Consider the following 24,856-nt stretch of genomic DNA (forward strand, 5'->3'; position numbering starts at 1 on the left):
GCTGAGAAGAGGAGGCTCCTCCGAGGAGATCTCCCAGGGCGTGCCTAGGAGCGTCCGCTCCGCAGCTGGTCCCTCAGCCGAGCAGAAATCCTCCTGCCTGGCTCGCCAAACTGACGTGCGGAATTAGACTCTATAACTCGAAAGTTATAAAGTAGGTATGTTTATTGCACACAGATGCTCGGGGGATCGCTCCTCCACAAGCGTGCGTGCCCGAAGTGATGAACCATCTCACATTTATACAATAAAACAAATGAATATTCAATTAACGCCTATACATATTCGTTACCTAAACCCGCTTACTCTCGCTTCCTATGTTAATTAGCTTATCAGTCCTTTGCCTGCAATGTGGTGGTCTTGCAGGCTTGTAGGCGATTCATGTCCTTGTGACCATCCCATCTTCTCCAGCAAGAAGACTTAGCACTCCCTCCCTCTAGATAACATTGGAATGTCTCTCATCCTTTTTATAAATAGCCCCTTTGTTAGAGGTGTCCCCTCAGAGCTGTGTGGCTATGTGACCAGACACCGCACCCATGACCAGTCACCATACCCACATTCCTTGAGCAGACATACACAATCACAATCGATGTCCAGTGTCCCCATTTCACACTATTTCTCCATATCAACATTATAGGGCTAGCAGACAATCACATGTACATTGAGGCTTCAGGTGAGAAGGGTGTTATTTGTCCCGAGGGTGTTCATCTGTACAGGACAGCATGATACACTAATTTGAAGTAGCTTTGTGCTGTATGTAAATCTGTAGCCAGCAAGCAGTTTTACAGTTACTACCTCAAAGCACAAGTCAAAGTAACAAGACAGCAAACCAGAGAAAGGAATCTTCTCATTTATTTAAGACTTTTTTTTTTGAAATAAAGAGAGGTAAGTTAATTAAATCTCCAGTCCAGAAAAATATTATTTTCGTATGTGAAATACGTATTTCTTACAAAGTAGCCATCCAGTAACTATTACAGCGTTTTTTTCAGTGGTTGGGACTCGGGCCATTTTCACTTATTTTCATCCACAGCAATCAAAAAATCAATTTTTTTGGTAATCCTGGAAAGTGTAAATCACATTGTTACTGAAGGGGTCCAGCCCCCTCCTCAGGGTTTTACTATTTGTTTGATACCGTTCTTGAGATACATCTACTCCAAGATGCTTAATGTTTGCTGCAGCAAAAGTAATTTGATAGATTCTTTATACTGTGTCAAGTCAGCAAAAAGCTTAGTGTGGTACCTTTTATACTCTTGTTTTGCAAACCTACAGCTCCATAGAAATGCAGGTTAATAGGACTAGGAATTGGTGTTCTGGGGAAGCCGTGCTGCTTTTGATAAGTTTGCCAGAGTGGAGAAGATGGACAATGATGTTATCATAACATCAGTGTCTCCACATACCTCACTGATCAGAAATAAGTGGCAGCAATAGCTAGAAACGGTGCATGCTTAATACTTTCCACAGGCAGTCATCCATCAGTGATAGTTTTCCCGTAACAATAAAGAGGCTGTTTTTTGAGAAGTACAGCTGCTGCACATCTAAGTTTGGGGAACACTCCCCACAGGCTACAAGGTTTTGTTCTTATGGAAAAGCAGCACTTAAGTGGATGGCATAAATTTTTTCTTCTGACAGCTAGACCCCAGTGCCAACATTTTGTACGAGAGTACACATCACTAATCACTCAGTCTATTCTACTAAGTTCCAGAGTGCTACCTCAACAGGGCTAAGGGAAGGAGAAAGTCGTGTGCTGGATGCAAGCATAGGTCAGCCTAAGAACTTCAGGAGATGCAACTTATTTTGAAATTACTTTTGCACATTTCTACCTTCAATAGCAATAAAAATATGCTGTACTTCAAATTTCATTTAAACAAAGACTGTAGGATTGTTCTTCCAAACCAATATTCAGATTTTCACTTTAGATGGTATAATGCTACATAAGGATGTCAAATGAAATTCTCAACCACTGAACTACATTCTCCCTGAGCATGTAGTTCTTGTTTCAAAACAGGTGAAAAGATTCAGAAGTTACCTTGAACTATTCCTTCTTTTTTTTTTCTTTTTAAATTTGAAAGTTTGCTTTGTTCTTCCTTTATAGCTTCTGCAGGACAGTTGGGTCTTGGCAGCTGATTTCCTGGAGTGGGTCCTGGTCGGTTACTGAAATACTTCTGTTTCAATGCCTTAATGATAATGGCAAAAAAAATAACCAAGTAATTATTGTAAAGTGTCAGAACACATATAAAGAGGATATAATGCAATAAGCACTTGCAATTGGAACTCCAAAACTACTTGGACACTTTTATACCAGAAGATGGCCTTCAGGCCAATCAAGATTTTGTGTTCTCAATGAGTATCTGCAGCACTTTGATTTGTCAGGAAAGAGATAATTGTGTACTGTTATTTTGTTAGACTGCTTGAGTGCTAGTTAAAAAACCCTAGACCACAATGCAGGACATTTTGTACAAAACAGCAATTTTCTAGCTCTGAAGAGTTTACATTCTGAACAGAAAGATGAGACAAGAGGATACAAAAAAAAAAAGTAGGAATAAAACCACATAGTAAGAATGTATCCAAAGCCTTGCTTGATCAGATCCAAACCTTGGACACCAGCTGTTTTGCTAGCTTTTAAGACAGGTCTTTCCCCCAAAATTCTTTAACTGTGCTGTTTCTACACTACAAACTGTGAGAAAAACACAGTTTGAATTAGAGCAGAAGTCGAAAACAAATGAGCAGGGTTAATTTCATGCAGTGGAATGACATGGTCTGTTTTAATTTTTAGGAATTCCACAGCTTCTATAAACTGTAGTTGAGGAAAAGCTGTCTCTTAGGCAAACCATTACTCTTACTAATGTCAGTTACATGGTATTCAATGCTAGCTATAAATCAAGCCAATACAGTAAGTGCAAGTTGTTTTCTGCCTTAAACTGTGGCATTGTCAACAAAAACATTAAGACCAGAAAAATCATATATATTCAAAATTCAAGTCACCACCCTACAATATGACTTCTAAAATGACTTCATACTTCCGAGCTAGCACAGAAGTGTCAGAAGTACAGCAGAACTAGTTATTTGGAATCTTATATTGAAAATTCTTGAATATGGTGACCAAAAAAATCCTGAATGCGCTCTGAAAAGATCCTCTAGTAAAAAGACACACATGCACTAACTCCCTGGATTGGAATCTGCCTTGTCCAAGAAGCAATGAGGGAATCTTGGCCTTAAGGGGACAGCTCTGTTTCATGCTTTGCTCACAGTGTAAGGCGATAGAAAGTTTTGAAACTGTCAGCTGCTATGTCTTCCTCACAGCAGAAATCATTATTCTGAACGAGAATATTTTGCAAGATTTTCATTCAAAATCCTTCATTTCTCCCCATCAAGTAGTACTAAAACTGAGATCAGTTTCACCCAAATATAATAGAAAAGGATATTCAGATCAGAATGCTGGTTTAAATCACCACAGAATTTCTTTCAAACCCAGGGAATAAGATATGCAATGTTAAGACTTCAGCTTCAAGCTTTAGGTGATTGCGTTTGGGATGTCAATGTAACGGCTGTCTGATGGCCATGACTCATACACCTTTTCATTTTCTACGTTTGCTCTACATTGGGGATGAAGATGATCAGTCAGCATTATTCACGCCTTTTAGAGAGTTCTCTCCATAAAACACTGGAAATAACGTTGCTAGCATTTCTGTTATATGACGTTTCATTTCAAACCTGTATTACTGGCTTCAAAGCACATTTATCTCTATTAACAGTAGGTTAATGAACATTTGGACATAATGCAAGTGTACTATACCTGAGTAGCTGTAACTCTAGTGCAAGGATTAAATGTGAATAAGCCTTGCAGAAGACTTAGCAAATCATCACCAGCTGCACTGAAGATATGTTGAAGTGGCATTCCCGGAAAAGACTTAAATGTGACATAATCCGGAAGATTTGTCATCCCCTATTAAGACCAAAAATGGAATGCAGGTTTTTCAAGTTAGAAAAAGTTCCACTTTTCACAGAAAGGGAATTTCATATGGCTTTTAGCAGATATAAATTATCTTTCAAAACACCTTGCTAATACTTGGTCACCGAAGTAAAAGTAGTGTAGGAATAGTAGGTCATAAATATTTGGGTTTTTTTAGTAAATGTTGTCTCACACTTGCCCTTTCCAACTGATCTGTCTTTCCCTAGCTTTAGTGGTGACCAGTCCAAAAGGGAAAAGTGGTAGTAGAGTGGGTACAGACAGATGAAGTATAACTTTTTTTTTTTGTGAACTGACATGGTGGAAGAGACAAGATTCACAAAACAGCCAGTCTGCATTTTCTCCAAGTTAATAACACACAGTCTCAACTTCCTCAAAGCTAGCTGATCATCCTGAGCATTTTGAGATACTTTTGAAATGCACAACTGAAACTTTTTTCTGGGGAGTAGGAGGAGGGAAGGAAATATATGCCAATCAGTTAAAAATAACACATGAATCGCCTATTTTTTTTCTCCTGAAGGTATGAAATCAATCCCATTGTATTCAAATCCTGTGATAAAAATGATCTTGTAACAGACAATTATCTAAACAGATTTTAATTATTTTAAACCTCTAGTCATCACACTTCAGTAAGATTATCCAAGCAAAATAAAATACTAACAATGAAGTGAAAATGTGCTCAATCAATTACAGCCCTGACAGTAAAGACTTCAATTCTTGAAATGCATAGATTTGCATATTAATTTGCGAATGCATAATCTGTCATGCTAGCAAATCTTGTAGTCTCTCTTTTCTCCAAGTATATCTTCCCTCTTCCTCGCCAAAGAAAGCAGAAATGTCACTGCAAAAATCTCCATGCATTTCACTTAGAATCCCAGAGCAACAACAGGATTGTGTGGGGCTAGTAGCGTCTCATACAGTTCTTCTCGGTACAGCTATCGTTCCACTTGGTGATTGTGTACCATCGCATTCAAGTACCATTGCCACAAAGGAAAAGTGGCACGGAGAGGGATCAGAGGTGCGATGCGGTAACTGGTTAACAAGCCCAGCAAGTGCTTCCACAACTCCACTACAGAAGAGGACAGTCTGATCAGGGAGTTCTGGACACCATGTGCCCATCAGCTGGTCCAAAGGAGCCACGCCCTGCTTCCTATCACCCTGCTCATTGTGCACCCTGACATGAAGTTTAGCCCAGTATTAGTGAATTAACCATGAAGAGGCAGTTACTCTGCCTGTTCCCCTTTGCTCACTGTCTCAGAAATAGTGAGCACTATTTGGCCGCAGCCAAAGCATGAGCTGTCTCCCTACAAAAAGCCCAGCAGGATACTCAGCCTACTTTGGAGATGGTCACCACTGCTGCGCTAAAAGCATGCAGGCTCATGTTAAGAAATTAAGAGTGCCTCCTGGTTCCCCCCAGTGGCAGCACCCGCCCAAGAAAAATTGGACTGGCAGCTGGAAGCTACAGAAATGGGAGTTTCTGCAAGGAACATATATAAAGCTTTATATATTGACCAAGACTACTGGGAAGGAAATAATTGGTTCAGTTTGGATTCAAACAATGGCATATCAAATATCAAATTCCTGAAGCCCCACCAGACCTTCAAGTTGCATCAATTATTGAAACTGAGTAGGATGCTAATGGAGGCACTGCAAGTATCTCTACATGACCCTTCACAAACATACATGTAGCCAAACTAAGCAAGTGCTATCGCAGATCTGTTACTGTGGATTAGCCCGACTTGCAAATATGAGGGAGTGGTGGGGATGCCATCCAAATTTCAGAATCAGAAGCCTAGATCCTCACTTTGGAGTCTGGAATCTGGCTACAGTTTCCACCAGAAAACACAGATTCCATCTTCTGGGCATCAACAGCTTATGCTCAAAGAGAGGTACTCCGAGATGACTGAGGACACTTACAATTCCCTGGCCAATCTCACAGATTCAGAACTGAGCATAGCTAGGTTGGTTATCGGTCATGCTTTATATGTAGGCCCTGTGGCAGATGAAGACCTATCATATCCCAGTGAGACACAGTAGTGTCTACTACTTGAAAAGGGTCCACTCTCAGGACATCCAATGCCAATAGGTGCTTGCCTTACAGGTACAGCAGCCAGCCCCCACCATGGTCCCTGCTACTAAGTTTCTACTGTGCCTGTTCTGCTATCTTCCCAACTCTTTTAAATGGACTTGCATTCTTCACTCATTTACCTCAAGATAAATGTACAAGATAAATGAAGTACACCTTCATTCATTTACCTCAACGTAATCACCATAGTCATACCCTTACTCATGGTCTCTTAACCTTAGCTGAAATTTCTTCCACTCCTTATTTCCCCTGCCAGCAGTATACCAATGACATTACCCTGGGCAGACCTACAGATCCACCTGTTGCAGAAGATAATACACTCTTAGTTTCAGCCCTGAAAAACCACTGGGATCTTTCTGTTCCTCCCTGTAAATGGCAGGGCCCTGCCCAGAATGTACCAATCTCCTCCTGTGCCAGTACCAAAAGTATTCCTGAAGTAGTCTTGCAATGTGTTTTACCTTTACCTACTACCTCCTCCAAACATGACCTCCAGAGATTTTAGGCACTTTATAAATTACAGCATGCCCACATCCCTGGTTTTAGTCATCTAGTCCATTCTCTGTATTCCTTGCTGCAAAAACATTTCACTTGGGACTGTAACACAAATCATCAACAGGCCTTAACCCTTCTCCTAAACAGTATTCAAAAGTATCAATATTTAGGATCCACCACCATTACTGGCAGATTTGAACTCAGGATCCAGTAGAGTGGAAACGATCCCTGGTGGGTACTGCTCCAGGAAAGAAGTTCTAAGGACGATACCCCAAAACATTTTGGTAGCAAGGGGTAGCAAGGTGCACAAGCCTCATACTGTGAACAGCAGCATGCTTTACTTGCTACCTCTTCTGACATTGACAAACCCCGGGATCATCCCCTTACACTTGGGTTTTGACATCCTATGCTTCACAACATCCTTCACAACATTCCTTTCCCTGAAGGATGAACTCAATCCAGTGCCACTCAACACAGGGTTCTTGGTATCCCTTGTCATCACTGATGGGAACCCAAACTTCACGCCCCAACCATTGCATTCTCACCCACCTTGCCCTTCCCATTCCTTTAGCTACCAACAATCACTCAGATTTGCCCATTACTTGAGTCCCTCCTTCCACCATCCCACAGGAGGCTGCCTGGTTTACTGATGGCTCAGCCATCCTTTGCCGCAATGACTGGTTTGGGTACAACACCCCTATCTATACCACTGACTGCCAAATCATTATGGCCAACTGCCATGGTACTACTCAAACGGGTAGAACTCCTGGCCCTTTGTTTAGCCATTCAGTCCTTTGCCCATGCTGTCTGACCCCTGGGCTGTTCTTCTAGGCACACTTAGTGGCCTTCCCTCTTAGACAGCATGCTCCTTCCACATTCTTACTGCAGAAGTTAGAGGCCACTTTCTTTAGGAAGATATTGGCACACATTGGCTGTGGGTCATGTTGATCCCATTCTGCTCACTCCACCATGGCTGAGGCTAGATGGAATGACTGAGCACATGCTACTGCTGCAGAGAGGTCGAAGTGAGAGTGGACACTGACACCCATGATAAGCTGATAGCAGCCCAGTAGTAGCAGATGAGACTGAGGAAATCTTAGTCCAAACCTGCAACCTGGAATGTAGAACCACCATTGTAGCACACTGGTTGCATGAGTACTGGAGTTAATCCACTGTTAAAGCTTTAGCCCAGATTGCAGCACACTCTGAAATAAGTCTTCAAATGTAGTGAACTGGATGTATTCAAACTGACAGATGGGAAGACCTGGCTTAGGGAACCTGGATACTTTAACACTGGTAGGGGGAAACCCCACAGATCCCCGGTATGGAATCCTCCTTTGAGACCATCTTATACCTCTATAACCCAAGAGCAGAATGTCACAGTTAGCTGTGGGATCATAAGCAATTCAAATGGGAGATACCTCTGTATCAGTTAAGGGACCAGCACATCAGCGGACCAACAATCATCATGCTGGATACCTATGTTAACCCTTTTGTAGCATGGCTTTTATATTTTCTCACTCTGTGAACTCCATACGCCTTTGGCTAATGCCCTGATAGCTCTCTTAAATGTAATATCACTACCACATCTCCAAGTCCCTCTCCTACTTCACTTCCCAAACCCACCATATCATCCACACCTTTATCAGTATGAACTTTCCCTAACTGAATGGTTTTTGCAACATGGAGACTTGCACCAACTACTGAAACTGGGAAAGAAGCAAGCACAACAAACTTTAATAGCTGTGGTACCAGGTTTAAAAAAGCAAACCAACAAACAAGCTCAAACTAAGGAAATCAAACATAGTTGGCAGGAATCCCTTTTAGGATAGCCTCCCACCGTTAGGTGGACATGGAATATTCTACTTCTTTACCTAGTTGTTATTATTTTGAGTGGCTTCTTACTGGTTCTAGTTGTCATATTAGAAGACTTTTACTTGGCTTTTGTCTCACACTGTTCTGATGGTTTCTTGGCACACCACCTTATTGAATGTCTTTTCTCAATTTAACCCTTCATCACTCCATGACCAGACTACTCTCCACACCTGACGCTCCCAGGTGAGGTGGGTAGTGTCAACATCACTCTCGGGCTCATGCTGCCATGGCAAGACAACTGCTCTTTCCCCCACACAGTCAGAAGGGGAAATGTGGGACTAATATTGCCTTATAATGTGTCTCCTCCATATGGTGACCACTTGTCTTCTATGGCTATAGCTCCACTCGGTATTTTTGCACTACTTAAGGTAGCATTCGAGCACCATTCACAAAGGGAACTGGCACAGAGGGAGAGCAGAGGTGGGATGTGGTAACTGGTTAGCAAGTCCAGACAGTGTTTCCACAGCTCAACTAGAAAACAGGACAGTCTGATCAGGGAACTCAGGACTCCCTCTTGCCTGTCAGCTGGTCCAGGTCACTCATCAGAAGTCATGCCCTGCTTCCTGTCAGTCTGCCTGCTAACCATGGTTAGGTAGGTCATTGTGCACCCTGACACTAAGTCTGGCCTGGATTTACTCTCAACTCAGAGATAAGTGTACTACCAGTTTATATTTGTTACAGTACTGTTACTCTGAGATAAACCGTTTATCCCTAAAGCTGTTGGGTCTGGTGTTTCTTGCTGTACCCCAAACTAGGCCAACTGAAGTCCCTATGCAGTGTTTCTACTTCTGAACGTGATTAAAGCCTTTCAGGTTAAAACAGACTAATTAATCAAGCATCTCAAAAACATTAAGTGACAACAATAATTTACAACAATGGACATGGGAAACTGGATACACACAGAAAAGAAACCAAGAAGTTTCATTACTGTTGCTTAATGCTAACAACACTGCCATGTTGACCGGATTTGTCAAAAGAAACTATAGACCTCAGTTGTTTATCCTCCACTTCGTGAGATCAGGCAGCTGCCTTCTGAAAAATCTACTCAACCATTCTGGTATACCCTTTAATTTAATTTCAAAAGCTAAAATAGAGAGTATCAAGTAAAACTAATGTCAGCCTATTAAAGAAAGGAACTCACAGGCCACTGTTCTTCTGTTGGAGTGCCTAGTGTTTCAAATATCCTTGTCAGCTGGTCAAGATCAGAGTCTCCAGGCAAAAAAGGAACCTGGAAGAAGGCAACAGCATTTCATTGAATTAATTTCTGAACATCAAGTCTAGAGAGGAGCTTTGAGCTATCCCTCGTAATTGCAAGGTAAAATATCTTTGTATACCAGCTGCTCACAAGAGGTACACTGAATATTTGAGGCTTTCTGGTGGTGTTCAAATAGATTCTGAATGCTTCTTGCAACCCAGGCTTGATATCACTAAATTGACAGCAGAGAGGTAAACATAGGATTAAACCACCACCACATTAATAATTAAACTTAGGAAAGATTTTTACGTCTCAGTTGCCAGTTTGAAGTCAGCTGGTCCCAGTGATCTTTCCATCCTTTGCTCCCTGAAATTAGGTTTTTATATATTTTCAAAACATTTATGTGAATTGTAACTGAATTATACAAGCAGCAGTTATATTGATGGCACGAGATCACAGCATGAGGGAGAGTAGTGACCCACTAGGATAGAAACTGCCTAATCAATGTCACATCTCATTTAAACTAAGCATAAGACAGAAGAGGGGATATTCGCCCAGTTCAACTTGTAGCTCGCAATCAGGCACACAATGCAAGAAAAAATGGAATTTGTGACCAAGGTAAAATTGTTTAACTATGTAGGACATAATGATCATCCCTACTAGGTGGCGTACTAAAACTTGGTGTCATGAAAGCCCCTTGAACATAATAAACTGCTTTTGTAAAGTTCCCAGAAATTGCATTGTCCCTCAACCCAGTACAATCAGGAAGAAAAAGGACAGACACATTTAAAACTATCACAGTGATAAAACAATTGTAACACATTTTCTGCTTTGTGAGAAACCTAAGTATCAACAGAATTCAACAATTTCTTATTTGCTTTTGGACCTCCTTTGAGTTTATCCAACTTTAAGCAGCACTAGTCATGTGTACATAAATATGCATTAGACTGGATAAACAGCCACTGTACATTTCAATTTCTAAACTGTCAATCAAACTGTACCAGAACACCTATTTGCGTGATAAACCAAGGCAAAAGATTTCTTTCAAGGTGTTTTCACAGACCAATTCCCCAAGCTAGCTCATGACAGAGCAACACAAACATTTAAAGTACAGTGCAAAAACCAAGAGGAAGCCACTTACTCATGGAAGACAAAATTTACTGCAGGCTACTTCATGCTTTCAGCTATTCCTGTGCCCGTGCCCCCCACTCCCCACCTCACACTTTCATGTCCTCTCCAAAAAGCTGCATAATAAATGGTCCACTTCAGGAAAACATACATAAGGACATTACATCTGAGTACCTGTTAACCTTCAGCTTCATTCCAATATTGTCAACTAATCACAGCTTCGAAAAACATCAGCCTTCTGCTCATTACAAATAAACTCACAATTAAGGCACTGTTGATAATTATTTACAGTTATTGAGGAACAATGTAAAAGGGACAGAGTATATACGTATCTAGGACGTCACACTTGTAGAAGGGTAGCAAATTAAATCTAATGGAAGGTTGTGCGAAAGGGTAACACTCAGAAAACTAGAAGAGGTATATACTCAACCTACCCCAAGGCAAGACTGTGACAGTTTGTTGCAATTTTTTTACCCAGCTGATTACCAATGATTGTGACGCTTATGGAACCTCTGCCTGTTCCAAACCTTCACTTTCCTTACAGTTAGCAAGCTTTTGGAAGCTTTTTCCACCCTCATCTTCTTCCTTTCCTAAATAGCTTAATTGCCTTCACCTGCTGCTGTTAACAGGAGAGAGGAAGTCTGCAGACAAAGCTGTAAAGCACTGAAAAGCAAATACAAAATGCTTACATTTGAAGACTTACCCTGAGGAGCAATTCAGCTAAAATACAACCAACAGCCCACATATCAACACCAACACCATACATTTTGGCACCAAACAATAGTTCTGGGGCTCGGTACCACCTGAAAATAAAACACATTTTGGGAAAATCACCTGGGTTTTCTCATGTCAAATGTTATACATTGTAGCAATGCAAGAACTACAAGGAGGACACTGCTCTTGCCTGTGTATTTTTCAGACACTGAAGAGCTGTATTCTACCCTTCATTTAAGAAAGATTGATAAAAATTATGTATTCCTCACCATAGGTTCATATATAACCGCAAATTAACTGCAGTTTCAACTGAGCTGATTAACAGAACCGAAGACGTGCAAAGGAAAAAAATATTTAACAGGCAGGTTTGCATGTTATAAACCAAAATTTTCTTTAAACTTTATGTTGCAGAAATTAAAGACAGACAGAATTCCTTCCAGCTTCCAAAAATCTCCATACCAAAAGACCTAAGTATAGAAACTAGTCTTATGCAAAATGGACCTTGACAGTAGTTGTTTAAAACAGCTACTTCCACTGCCTAAAAACTAGCAAGTTTAACGTAGTGATCTGACAACTGCTGCATTTCAAACTACTGTAGCATTTCTGCCTTTTGAGTAAAGGTGTTAAAAAAAACCAGCTTTGCCCGAATAGTTTTACCATTACAGCAGATAAAAGGAAATACCTTGTGTATTTTGCAGTCCTGCTTTTTAAAGCATACTTTAAATAAGCATGCCATAAATAATATTTATTAATCAATTGTTCCAGGCTTTTGTCTCATAATAGGTAATCTGGTTAGCTACAAGAAAAAAGATTCTACCTCTCATGATTAACAGAAAGTAACAGTTGTCTTGTTCTGAAAGCCAGGCAGATACATATTATTTCCAGGCGTTTCAAAAGAGTGTCATACCCCAGAACAACAGCTATGGATGCATATTCTAACAGCTCTTGTGGAGACTTTGCCAAACAATGCTTTCTCATGTTTCCTTTATGAGGTTCTTGCCATTACAGGTCTATCAAATGAGCTAGATGTCAAACTTTGAACATGTTGATTTGACATGACATGTTTCAAAAGACACTGCAAAACAGCTACACAATCACTATGTAAGGAACAAAACACAATATCTTACCTTGTTACTACCTGATGTGTATAAACTCTGTTGGGACTTCCAAAAGATTTTGCCAAGCCGAAGTCAGCAAGTTTTAAAATGCCGTTTTCATCTAACAACAAATTATTTGGTTTAAGATCCTGTCAGTTCAGAAAGTAAAGAATTAGTTTTGCCAGTGCTGATAAAAACAGACATATAATGAACCTCCTGGCAGGCGTGTCATACAGTATTCTAAAATGCAGGCTTTTGATTCTACCTTAAGCCTACATTGTGAGGAAAATCCTAAAAAACACCCAAACCAAGAAAGCTCCCTACAAACCTACCCACCACCACCCGAAACAATAAAACCAAGGAAATAAAGTATATCATTATATGTGAAAATGCGTGAAACACACCCATTTGAATATTATAATATTTAAGCTGCTGAGTTTAAAACAAACCTATCTCCTTACAGGTTTTTAGCTTTGCTGCAGGAACAGCAGTGCTGATTTAACTGAGTAAGCTACCATATGAAATAAGACCTTGCAAAAGTTTCAGATGACTGCAGAAATAATGGAAGTGATACAGTTTAATACAGTATCAGTATTGACAGTGTTGACCTCTGGCCAGCAAAGAAGCACGGACACAGACATTTGCTCACTCCATTCTCATCCCATCCTCCTACCCTCAGGAGGACAGGAGGGAGAAAAGCAGCAACAAAAGCAGGAATATGTAATAAATATATAGGCATTTATATAAAGGCAGTTTAACAGGTGAAGGAAAGAGGAAAAACCCAAACAAACAAGCAATGCAATGGAAATCATTCACTCCTTCCACGCAGACCAATACCCAGACAAGTCCCTAGAGCCACCCTGGAAGCCCAAATTTCCCCTCCTCCCCCGCTTTTACTGCTGAGCATGGTGTCACATGGCTCGCAATATCCCTCTGGCCAGCTTGGGTCGGCTGTCCCAGCTGTTTCCCCTCCCCACTTCTTGCCCACCCCAGCCCACTCACCGGGGCAGGTGCAGAGTGGAGTGCAAAAAGAGAAAGCCTTGATGGTGCCCAAGCACTGTTCAGCAATGGCCAACACACTGGTGTGTTGTCAAAACTGGTTTAGGCACCAATTCAAAACGCAGCACCATATGGGCTGTTGTGAAGAAAGTTAAATCCATCCCAGCCAGAGGCAGTTCACAGTACTAATCCAAGTCACATGTAACCTGAGACACTTTTATATAAATATCTAAATGATAACCACATCAGTAATTCTTAACATTTCTGGTACTGTTACTGTCTCTCCAAAACAGCTAGCATGAATGCTTACGGACTAAGAATGTCTGAACTTCAAAACTATCTTCCTTAGACTTTAAACTCAAACTCTATCGAATATGACTTTTGTTATAGCATAAAGGCTGTCAATTTAGTACATGCTTACCCTGTGCAGAATCCAATGCTGATGTAAATATTCTAACCCTTGAAGTGTCATCAGCATATACGCCTTGATGTGAGATTGTGTCAACACAATGCTAGTATCCTTTATAATAACCTGTAAAATGTTAGATTGATAGACTTCCATTATTTCAGCTGAAAACTTATTTAATTCTTTAAGACAAAGTTCAAATTGGCAGTCACATATTCTCTACTGTTCTCACCCTTTTCCCAGAAAAACAGGTCTATTCTGGAGATCAGAAACTGAAATGAGTAGTCCAGATAGAATAATAAACTCTTGTTTCCCACTCATTTTCTCATTTGCTAGTTAGCCTACGTGAACTTTGCATATCTCAGTTCCAGGTTGACACTCAAACACATGACAAAGACTACTACATAAAAATGATAAATGTGTCTGTAAACTTGAAATTACATTCCCACTTACTGATTCTTTCTCTGAGCAACCTAAGCATCTAACCTTTGTAAAAGCAATGGTTTCCTTTTCTATTTCTGAAGAGCAGGAGGTATGGCCACTTTGCTATATGTTAACAAATCTACTTAAAAGTTTTCTACATTCTTTGACTCTTACCATTAAGATTATATGTAAACACCTTGTTTGAAAGTATTTTCTATACTACTCCCCAAAATTTGCTTCATATGACTGTTCAGTTCAGTAATACCCTTTCCTAAAATTTGTTTGAGACCTAAAAAATAGCTGTCTAAAGCTACCTAAAATTTAATGTGTGTAGCACACATCCAACAGGCTGCAGTCCCACATGGTGGCTTGAGTGATACAATACAGATAAATGCTCTGCATACCACAGCCTTATGTAGTACAAGAGTATTTAATTCCTCTCCATACATCATATCTTCTTCAGCTCTAAATGTTGCACAGTTACTGGTTAAACAGAATGAATCCTCTAAAGTCTACTCATGACTTCAACTTCCATTAACAAAAAAATGATCTAACCTTTTCAATCTTGTGTTTATCTAGGTTTCAGCAAGCCTGTCAACATTTTCTTTTAATACTTTAAATGCTAGCCCCAGTTCTTAACAGCGTATGTATAATGAGCTAGCTTAACAACCCCATTAATTTCAGTCCAGAGTAGGTATAACATGTGCTTACACAGATCTGACATGAACTGCCATCTAGGACAGTCTTCCAAACTCAAGTACCTTGCATCAAAATTTCTCATAAAGAATTCCGCAAACTTAAGTCAGATCAACTGACTTACAGATGTTTCATTCTCCAAGACTGTAAGATGGTCATATGCAAGTACCTAGCACTGTTACATTTAAAAGAATGGTTCAGGTGCATGTGATTTCAGTACCAGCTTATCACTTGATATACTTTAGTATTGCACTTGAATTTGTTTGACAATACCATGCTTAGCAACTGCACTCTGAGATGCTGATCTGTGACTGAGGTTCTACACTGGAGTTCCAGAAAACTAACATACTAAACATAATCTGTTACTTGAAGACCATGCTGACAAATATTTAAAAGTAAAAGCATTATCAGTGGAGAACTCATAAAAATTGTCAAATTATTCAAACTACTTTTAGGACATGAGCTTAATCAACTCACATAATGTAAGTCACCTTTTTAACATAGGCAAATAAAAGCCTTGTAAAATAAGATGTTCAAAAAAAACACTTGAAGACACTGAAATAAAACCTTACCTCTAGATCCGTTTCCATAAAATCAAAGACCAAACTAATATTGGACTTGTGTCCAAACGCATCTAGGAGCTGTAAATCAAAACACATTATGTTGAAGCATACCGTCATACTTCCAGTTTTCTAAAATTCTGCAACCATTGTAGTCTGCATGTGGATTTTTAGCTTGCTGAACTTGTTTGAAGTTTTTCAACTTGCAATACAAAAATTCTTACTCATTTTAGCTTTTTAACTTAGTCTCTAAAAAACCCCACCTCATTAAGTAGGTAAGAACATTTTGCACAACTGCCCTTCCTTCCTGGAGGTAGAAAAGAAAAAAAAAGAATTAACTTTATCTGTGGTAGCTAACATGATAATCTAATGTAATAAAAACACTTTGTCCTCTCCCCAGACTTTGCTGTTCTATAAAACTGCTACCCTTTCTTGATGCTCAGACCAAGTTTTGGCCATGGATCTCTGTGTATGTCCTTCCTGTAAGCATGCAGACTTCAGAAATTCTAAGTGTTAGGCTTATTAACCTCCCTGTAAATATACTCTTAGGCATGCATTCATCTTTGTAGCAAGTTTTGTATGATAAATAAAACTCTTTGGGAAATATTCAAACAGCTGTGTAATGACAGAATCAGCTTTTAATCTGAGATAACACAAGCGTGATAATAATTAAACATAACAGATCATCTAGCCTGGTATTCTACCTTCAAGATCAGGAAGGTATGCTCTCCATAGTGTTGCTCATTCCTTACAGTCTCAGTATGACGACCATGTGAATTACCCAGTTGCAAGACAGTCATTTGCATAGTTTGTAACAGCAGTGACTGTGCTCATGTTCTGCAGAAACCATGGTAACAGGAGATACTATGCAGGTGAGCCTACAGGCTCGGCCAGTTTTTCTCATTCTTGCCTCTTACACTTCCAACATCCACAACAGTTTTATGAGGACTGTTAAGCGGAGTTGTCTGTTGCCTTTAGTACCCGATTCTGGACTTGCGGATCATAGATTTGTCTAATTCCTTTTTGAACTGCTGTTGCTGTCTGCTTCTACAATGCCTGTGACAACACATTCAAAAAAATTCTCTACACACTGTGTCAAGTAGTACAATTTCCATACCCCCCGAAGTAAACATGTTTTAAATGCGTCTCTTATTTCCAGTACTTTGGAGTTTTGCAAGTATCTGTTCTGCATGCACTTTACCTACTACCTCAGTTCTGTAGACCTCCCCATTCCCAGCCTTGTCTCCAGAGTAAGGAATCCCAGACTTTTTCACAACAAAGATGCTCCATCCCTTTGCCATTTTAATTGTCTTTCTCTGTACATTCTCTAACAGCTAAAGCAACCACTTTGAAAGTAAGTTCATAATCTGGAAGAGACCCATATTTCCACTCTGAAAAAGTTAAATACCTGGAAAACCCGTATTTGGTCCAATATTTATGGCAGACCTTCAAATTATCACTATTCACTAATTTAAAATATCTCTAGCTCCACCTGGGTATCTGTAGCTCTAAGTCCACCTAAATACAACTGAAAAGATACAGGTTTTTAATCCTTCTAACAGAGGTTTTAGGTATCAGTACTAAAGACTAGTAAGCCACCTGAATCTCACTTTCCATTGCTTACGAAAGCCTGCTTCTGGCTGTCACCAGTTCCATGTGAAGGACTCAGCGCTGCACTCATTTGTAAGTCTATCAGAGAGATGTAAAATCAGGTAATCTAAATTTCTATGATTAATACCCACATAGCTCCAGGATAAAATGCAAGATAATTACAAAAGAAATTACCATGTCTACTGAAATTGGTGTTTTGTTGAAACAGTTGTTTTACTGCCCATTTTGCGCTACAAAAAATAGCTCAAAAAAAAAAGCATCTCCATGAATCAACTGATTTTAAATTTCAGTCTGAACCTGTATCAAAAGTATTTGAGGACTGATTCTAGAAGTATCATTCCTTTTACTTACACCAATAATATTTGGATGGCTTAGCTCCTGTAACAATTTTATCTCCCTGAGGGCTGTTCTGTTGATTCCTACATTGGGGGGTGGGGGTGGGGAAAAGAGAGACAGAACAAAATTTTAAACTTTGGATTTAGCTCCAAAGAAACCTATCATCCTGTTACTCACTGATGATTTACAACTAAAAACTACTTTCTGACTACTCAACAATTTACAAAATGGCAAGTACATTGCAACAGATAAGTGGATTGCTGCAGAACAGAAGTGGACATAGACTTTCTTGCACAGCAAATATATTCTGCACCACATTAATCTGATTTAGATTATGAGGCAAAACGGACCCCTGCTGGCAAAAAAGGAAAGCTCTAGCAGAAGCCTAGGAAAAAACACAACACTTTCAGGGTATTGTAAGCTTTGGTTTTATAAGTTACATCTTGCACACATCAGTTCTTCCATGTGTCTCACCTCCAGAGGGAGGCACAGTTACAAACCTCATGAATATATCTCTTTTTTTGTTTTAACGTAGCATCAGTCAATAAGGCAAGACACATATTTTTCTACATTCATGCTGTGGCATAAAAGGTACGGTGGCCAAAACCTGCTCATCCTTGCTTGAATCCTTAATAGCCGGATTTCATAAAGGAAAAACCAAGGGGTAATGGGCAGTAATGGCGCACTTTGGCAGTCACACCAACTGTACCCTGTACCACACCAAACAATGATTCCTTCAGGGTAACAATTCATCCTTCAAAAATGCTGATATGTATGGCTTGCATGAAAACTGACTGGCAAGCAAACGCTCCTGTGTTATGTTGTACAGGAAGATTCAGCTATGCATGAGCTGAAAAAAGTGTTCTCCCAAAACCTGGGATCCAATTCAACATGTAAGACTCTAGCAAAGTTTTAAGCAAAGCTACATGGATTACCTTACACCTCTGCTTTGCCTACTTTAATTTCCTTATTTTGGAATCAAGATGACAATGGCTGCTTTTGGGTGGGCAAAGCCTTAGATTGAAAAAAAAAAAAGTATGCCAGGTTACCAGATAACACAGGGAAACCAGATAATATGACCATTACTTTTAGTAACATCTTTGAACTATAGCTAGACATTGTATAGGCCAAAGTAATGATTGTCCTTAAAGAACATTAGTCACTGAAAGCCAGGTGGATCACAACTCAGCTGTGAGACTCTGGGATGACTTCTAGTTTCTGTTTCAAAATGTCTTCCCTTAGAATGGAATTGAAATGTTGAGAGAAAAGATTGGTAACCTCGTGCAGGACCTCTAAATGATGGCAACCTACACACATACAAAAATTCTAGCTGTAAGAGAAGACCAGGGTTATTGCAATATCCATGCTGAAAGGAACGTGACTAGTCAGAGCACATGATCAAAAGACAAGGAAGACCTTGTTTTTATCAACTTTTGTCTCTGAATAAGTAACAAAAATAGAACAAAGGAAATATCTAAAGACAGAGATAAATACTTTCACCTGCCTTAAATATTTAAGGCACAGAGATACACCAATACAAAAATTTATTCTGAACTCCATGCTGTGAAGATGATTATTCTGTGTTATATTCACGTTTGTACCACACTGAAATTAAGAAGCTAAGTGGTTATATACTCATATTTAGACACATACCATGCATCCAGATAGCTCTGCTGCTTTTTTCTGTCCCTGCGGTTTGGGAAGCATTTCTCCCCTAAGCCCTACATTGAGAGTTTAACTCATTTTCCTCAGCCAAATTATGGTGTGGGAAATTAACGATCCCATTTACAAAACCAAAACAAACGAAGCACAATTCTGCAGCATGAATTTGTTTTAAAACTCACCATCTTTAGCTTCTGATCTGTGTCCCAGTTTAATCTGAAAAGAAATGTTTCATATTATATGAGGTTAAGCCATCTGCCCCAACAGTATGGGATATATTCTTTACTATTACCCTTCTAAGACAGAATGAGTTTCAGTACCATGAAACACTTCACTAGTTAGGGCTGGAGGTTTCTTTGTTGGTTTTTTTCCCCCTTTTAAAAAAAAATTGTCTCTACAGCATTAGTTTTTATAAAAGCTTAAAGTAAGTCTGTTTGGTGCTGAAAACAGACATAATGCAAACTGGCAGTATAAATTGCTTTGTAGCCACTGTTACGCCACTAACAAGCTTCTCAGGGAGAAACAAGGGCAACGTTAATTACAGTTGTCTTACAATTCTAGTAAAATTAACGTACTCTGTAAACATGGGCTGGCTGAAACTCCTTCGGTCTCAATCATCTATTGCCCTGGAATTTTCAGGTCCAGAATTGCACCATTGATATTTCCAGGTGATAAAAATTAAGAAAATATTCTGATAAAATATTCTGGTGCACAAGCTGCTTTTTCTTCCATTTTACCAGTAAGAGGAAAGGGTGCAGCCAGAAACAGACACATAATGCACATCAACTTCTGGCTTCATGGCTGGTGCCATTGTGAGGGGTTTGGCTTCTGTGACAACGGAACGTTCTTTGACTGCAGTCTGTTAGGGAGGGACGGGATCCATCTGTCTAGAAAAGGCAAGGGAATCTTTGGCAACAGGCTGGCCAGCCTGGTGAGGCAGGCTGTAAATTGAATGACTCGGGGGCAGGGGTCCAAAGCAGCAATGCTCATAGCGTTGCATCCAACAAGGGAATAAGCCAGGCCAACCACAGCAGTGATGTATGTTCCTTAACTGCCTCCACAGATGAGTATCAGAAGGCCAGCAGCCTCAAGGGTGTGTGTGGCTATGGTGGACCCACCTGCACGCCTGCTGTGAAACCCGTGTGCTCCATTACCTCTCAAATGCCTACACACCAATTCCCGCAACATGGGGAATAAATGGGAAGAATCTGTACGTGGTTGCAGGGCCACGATCTCATGGCAATTACAGTGACATGGTGGCATAGCTCCCACGAGCGGAATGCTGTCATGAATGGCTATGTACTTTATCGGAAAGACAGGCCAGCAAGGAGAGGTGGTTGAGTTGCTCTTTATGTGAGGAAGCAACTGGAATGTATTGAGCTCTCCCTAGGGGTGGATGCAGAAGGAGTCAAGCGCTTATGCATAATGATTAAGGGGCAGGCCAATGCGGGTGACACTGTTGTGGGTGTCTGCTACAGGCCACCTGATCAGGAAGAGGAAGCTGATGAGGCCCTCTACAGAAAATTGAGGGTAGCCTCATGATCACAGGCCCTGGTTCTCATGGGGGACTTTACCCACCCCGGTATCTGCTCGGAAGACAACACAGCTAGGCACGCATAGTTCAGGAGGTTCCTGCAGTACACTGATGATAACTGTTTGACACAAGTGGTGCAGGAGCAAACGATGCAAGGCGTGCTCCTAGACCTTGTACACACAAAGAAAGGAGGACTGGTTGGGGGTGCGGAGGTTGAGGGTGGCCTTGGATGCAGTGACGACAAGATGGTGGTGTCCAGGGTCCTGCATGGAGGATGCAGGACAAGAAGTAGGATTGCAATCTTGGACTTCAGGAGAGCTAACTTCGGCCTCTTCAAGGACCTACTCGGAGGAATCCCATGGATTAGAGTCCTAGAAGGTAGGGGGGTCCAAGACAGCCGATTAATATTCAAGCATTACTTCCTCCAAACTTGACTGGTGCACCCCTATGAGTAAGAAATCAAGCAAAGTGGGCAGAAGACCTGCCTAGATGAGCAAGGAGCTTCTGGCAAAACTCAAACAGAAGAAGGAAGTTTACAGAATGTGGAGAAAGGGACAGGCCAGTGGGCAGGAACTAGGAATGCTGTCGGAACATGCAGGGAGGCAATGAGGAAGGCTAAGGTCCATTTGGAATTAAATTGGGGTGGGGGAGTGGCGCAGAGCAAGGACAACAAGAAGGGCTTCTTCAAGCACATCAGCAGGAAAAGGATGACTAGGGAAAATATGCGCCCGCTGCTGAATGAGGTGGGTTCCCTGGTGACAAAGGACAGACAGAAGGCAGTTACTGAATGTCTTCTTTGCTTCAGCCTTCACTGCCAAGGCCGGCCCTCAGGAATCCCAGACCCTGGAGGCAGGAGAAGGAGTCGGAGAAAGAAAGACTTCCCCTTGGTCAAAGGACTATGTCAGAGATCACTTAAGCAAACCTGACACCCACAGATCCATGGGCCCCCATGGGATGCACCCCTGAGCACTAAGGGAGCTGGCAGATGTTAATGCCAAGCCCCTCTCCATCATCTTTGAAAGGTCATGGAAGACAGGAGAGGTACCTGAGGGCTGGGGGAAAGCCAGTGTCGCTCCTGTCTTCAAGAAGGGCGAGATGGAGGACCCAGGAAACTACAGGTCAGTCAGCCTCACCCCCATCCCTCGAAAGGTGATGGGAACAGCTCACGCTGGAGGCCATCTCAAAGCACGTGTAGGAAAAGAAGGTCATCAGGAACAGTCAGTGTGGGTTCACCAAAAGGAAACTGTGCCTGTCCAACCTAATAGCCTTCTATGATGGAATGACTGGGCTGGGTAGGCAAGGGCAGTGGGTGTTGTCTACCTTGACCTCAGCACAGCTTCATGGGTAAGCTTAGGAAGTGTGGGTTAGATGAGCAGGCAGTGAGATGGACTGAGAAGCCTGAATGGCAGAGCACAGGGGGTTGAGATCAGAGTCTGGCCGGAGGCCTGTAGCCAGCAGTGTTCCCCCTGGGTCAGTACTGGGACCAGTCCTGTTCAACTCATTACTCATAAATGAGCTGGATGAAGAGACAGTGTCCCCTCAGCAAGTTGCTGATGATACAGAGCTGGGAGCAGGGGCTGATACCCCAGCAGGCTGCGCTGCCATTCAGCGAGACCTGGACAGGCCAGAGAATTGGGCAGAGAGGAACCTGATGAAGTTCAGCAGAGGCAAGTGTAGGGTCCTGCACCTGGGCAGGGACAACCCCACGCACCAGCACAGGCTGGGGCTGACCTGCTGGAAGGCAGCTCTGCGGAGAAGGGCCTGGGAGTGCTGGAGCACAGCAAGGTGCCCATGAGCCAGCAGTGTGCCCTGGTGGCCAAGGTGGCCAGTGGGATCCTGGGGGGATCAGGAGGAGCGTGGCCAGCAGGTCCGGGGAGGTGATCCTCCCCCTCTGCTCTGCCCTGGTGAGGCTGGTGGTGGGCTTCCCAGTTCAAGAGAGACAGGGAACTACTGGAGAGGGTCCAGCAAGGGCTACAGAGATGGTGAGGGGGCTGGAGCACCCCCCTTCTGAGGAAAGGCTGAGGGAGTTGGGCCTGTTTAGCCTGGAGAAAATTGGATCTTTCCAAGTATCTTAAGGGTGAGTGTCAAGAGGCTGGGGCCAGGCTCTTTTCAGTAGAGCCCAGCAACAGGACAAGGGGTAACGGGCACAAACTGCAACACAGAAGTTCCATCTAAATATAAGGAAGAACTTCTTTACTGTGAGGGTGAGCGAGCACTGGAACAGGCTGCCCAGAGAGGTTGCAGAGTATCCTTCAGACTCTGGGACATTCAAAACCTGCCTGGGTGTGATTTTGTGCAACCTGCTCTAGGAGAACCAATTTTAGCAGCTGGTTGGACTAGATGATCACCAGAGGCCCCATCCAACCCTAACCATTCTGTGAAAAACAAGAATGCTTTCACAACAGCTGCTGCTAGTAGCAACCATACAGGAAAGGAAATAAAATGCTAAAAGGGATTAGTGTATCGAACAAATTTACTTACTATAGATATGGCTCCGCTTGGCTAGTAAAGTAGGCTCTTTACCCCACCAAAACACTGTAATGTGCATTCTTCATCCCTCACAAGGCACAGCTAATCACCTATTTTTATCACAAAAAGTTCCTGCAATCTTTCCAGATAGTGTGAAGGGGAACACTTTATGACAACACAGACATTGTCAGCATTTGTATTCAGGTAAGTTGCACATCTAAGGTCATTTTTGTCAAATGTTGTCAAAAAACTACCATCAGTTCTAAAGAACTTTATCAGGATTAACATTCCTGGACTGAAGGAAATGGGACACAGCAGGAGGTAACATAAAAAAAAAAAGCTACCATCAATGAATAATAAAGTGTTAATTTAGAAATATGTGGGTTTTTTTTTAAATAAACCTAAGAAATAGTCAAAATTTCAACTTAAAGACCAGGTAACCCTTCTGAAATTGAGAAGTGTAGTAATAGTGAAGCTAGTCTCTCACTGTGGAGAGTTGGGAGCATTAAAGACAGGTTAACCAGATCATTTAAACAAAACACTGTAGAAAAAAATACATATTGTCCCACTACCCCATTAGCGTGGTAAAAAAAATCATTAGGGAGGTCAAGAGCAACCAGACATTTGATCACAGAATGGAAAATCCGCGACACTTACCTTTTTAATAGCCACAATTTGGTTGTTGTTCTTGTCCCTTGCTTTAAAAACGGTAGCAAACTAAGGAGAAAGAGGCTCGAGTAACTGGAGGGGTAGGCCGGCCGCATGGGCTGTGCCTGCGCGGCCTCCCGGCGGCACCGACGCTGCGGCGGCAGCGGTGGCCCCGCGCCCAGCCCCTCAGGCCCAGGCGCCTGCCCTCCGGCGGGGGCAACCCGCCCCCGCAGCCGCCCCCCGTCTCGCCCTGCGACCGCGGCACCCTCCCGCCTCGCAGCGGGGCACCGCTGCCGCCGGCGGAAGGCGAGGCCAGGCCCGACGGCAGACAGCCCCAGGGTCGCGGGCGCCCGCCACAGCCCCTCCAGGCACATGAGGGGCCTCACCACGGCCGCCCGCCGGCCCGCCGCAGAGCGGGACCCGCACACGCACCTTCCCGCCCCGCCGCTCACGCCCCAGCGGCCGCTCACCTGCCCCTCCCCCAGGAAAGCCAGTTTCTCGTAGCGCTTCGCGCGTGCCCGCGCGTCCATCGCCGCCGGGGGGGCCGGGGGGGCCGGGGGGCTGCCGGGGGGCTGCCGGGGGGCTGCCGGCGGAGCAGCGGCTGGGCCGGCGATGCGGCTCCAACACCCCCAGCGCCAGGCCCCGCGCTACTTCCGGCGCTACCGGCGCGCCGGCCCGCCCCACCCTTTTCAACTGCCGCCACGAACCGCTAATCGCGGCCCGCCCCCCACCCCCTGCCCCCACCCCCTGCCCTCCTGCCCCCGGCCCTTGTCCTCCTGCCCCCCGCCACCGCCCCCTGCCCCGCCCCCTGCCCTCCTGCCCCCAGCCCTCCTGCCCCCGCCCCCTGCCCTCCTGCCCCCAGCGCGGCTGAGCGCCACAGCCGGTACGCTGCGGGGGCATCACCGTGCCCGGGTACGGCTGAAATCATCCCAGAGGAGCCCGTTTTTATTTTGCTCTCCCATCA

The 24,856-nt window shown here is 42.7% G+C and overlaps 1 protein-coding gene across 7 annotated transcripts; it reads right to left on the reverse strand.

The window, feature by feature from the left end:
* Nucleotides 1–828: 828 nt before the first annotated feature.
* On the reverse strand, nt 829–24,518 carry CDK7 (cyclin dependent kinase 7). 7 transcript variants are annotated; one of them, XM_055790917.1, is made up of 13 exons: nt 24,467–24,518; nt 24,363–24,434; nt 23,902–23,961; nt 19,424–19,457; nt 17,595–17,662; nt 15,645–15,713; nt 13,969–14,079; nt 12,579–12,697; nt 11,441–11,540; nt 9,556–9,642; nt 3,788–3,937; nt 2,021–2,168; nt 829–1,053 (listed from the first exon to the last, which is right to left on the reverse strand). In XM_055790917.1, exons 2-13 carry the CDS (start codon nt 24,420–24,422, stop codon nt 1,028–1,030), a joined length of 1,032 nt encoding a protein of 343 aa, XP_055646892.1. In that variant the 5' UTR covers nt 24,423–24,434; nt 24,467–24,518; the 3' UTR covers nt 829–1,027. The 7 variants fall into 7 exon arrangements, with proteins under 7 accessions (XP_055646892.1, XP_055646895.1, XP_055646894.1 ...); XM_055790920.1 differs by lacking the exon at nt 3,788–3,937 and having other exon boundaries at nt 24,363–24,490; XM_055790919.1 differs by lacking the exon at nt 9,556–9,642 and having other exon boundaries at nt 24,363–24,489.
* Nucleotides 24,519–24,856: the final 338 nt, after the last annotated feature.

This window comes from Falco peregrinus, chromosome Z (assembly GCF_023634155.1).
Source record: "Falco peregrinus isolate bFalPer1 chromosome Z, bFalPer1.pri, whole genome shotgun sequence".
NCBI lineage: Eukaryota > Metazoa > Chordata > Aves > Falconiformes > Falconidae > Falco > Falco peregrinus.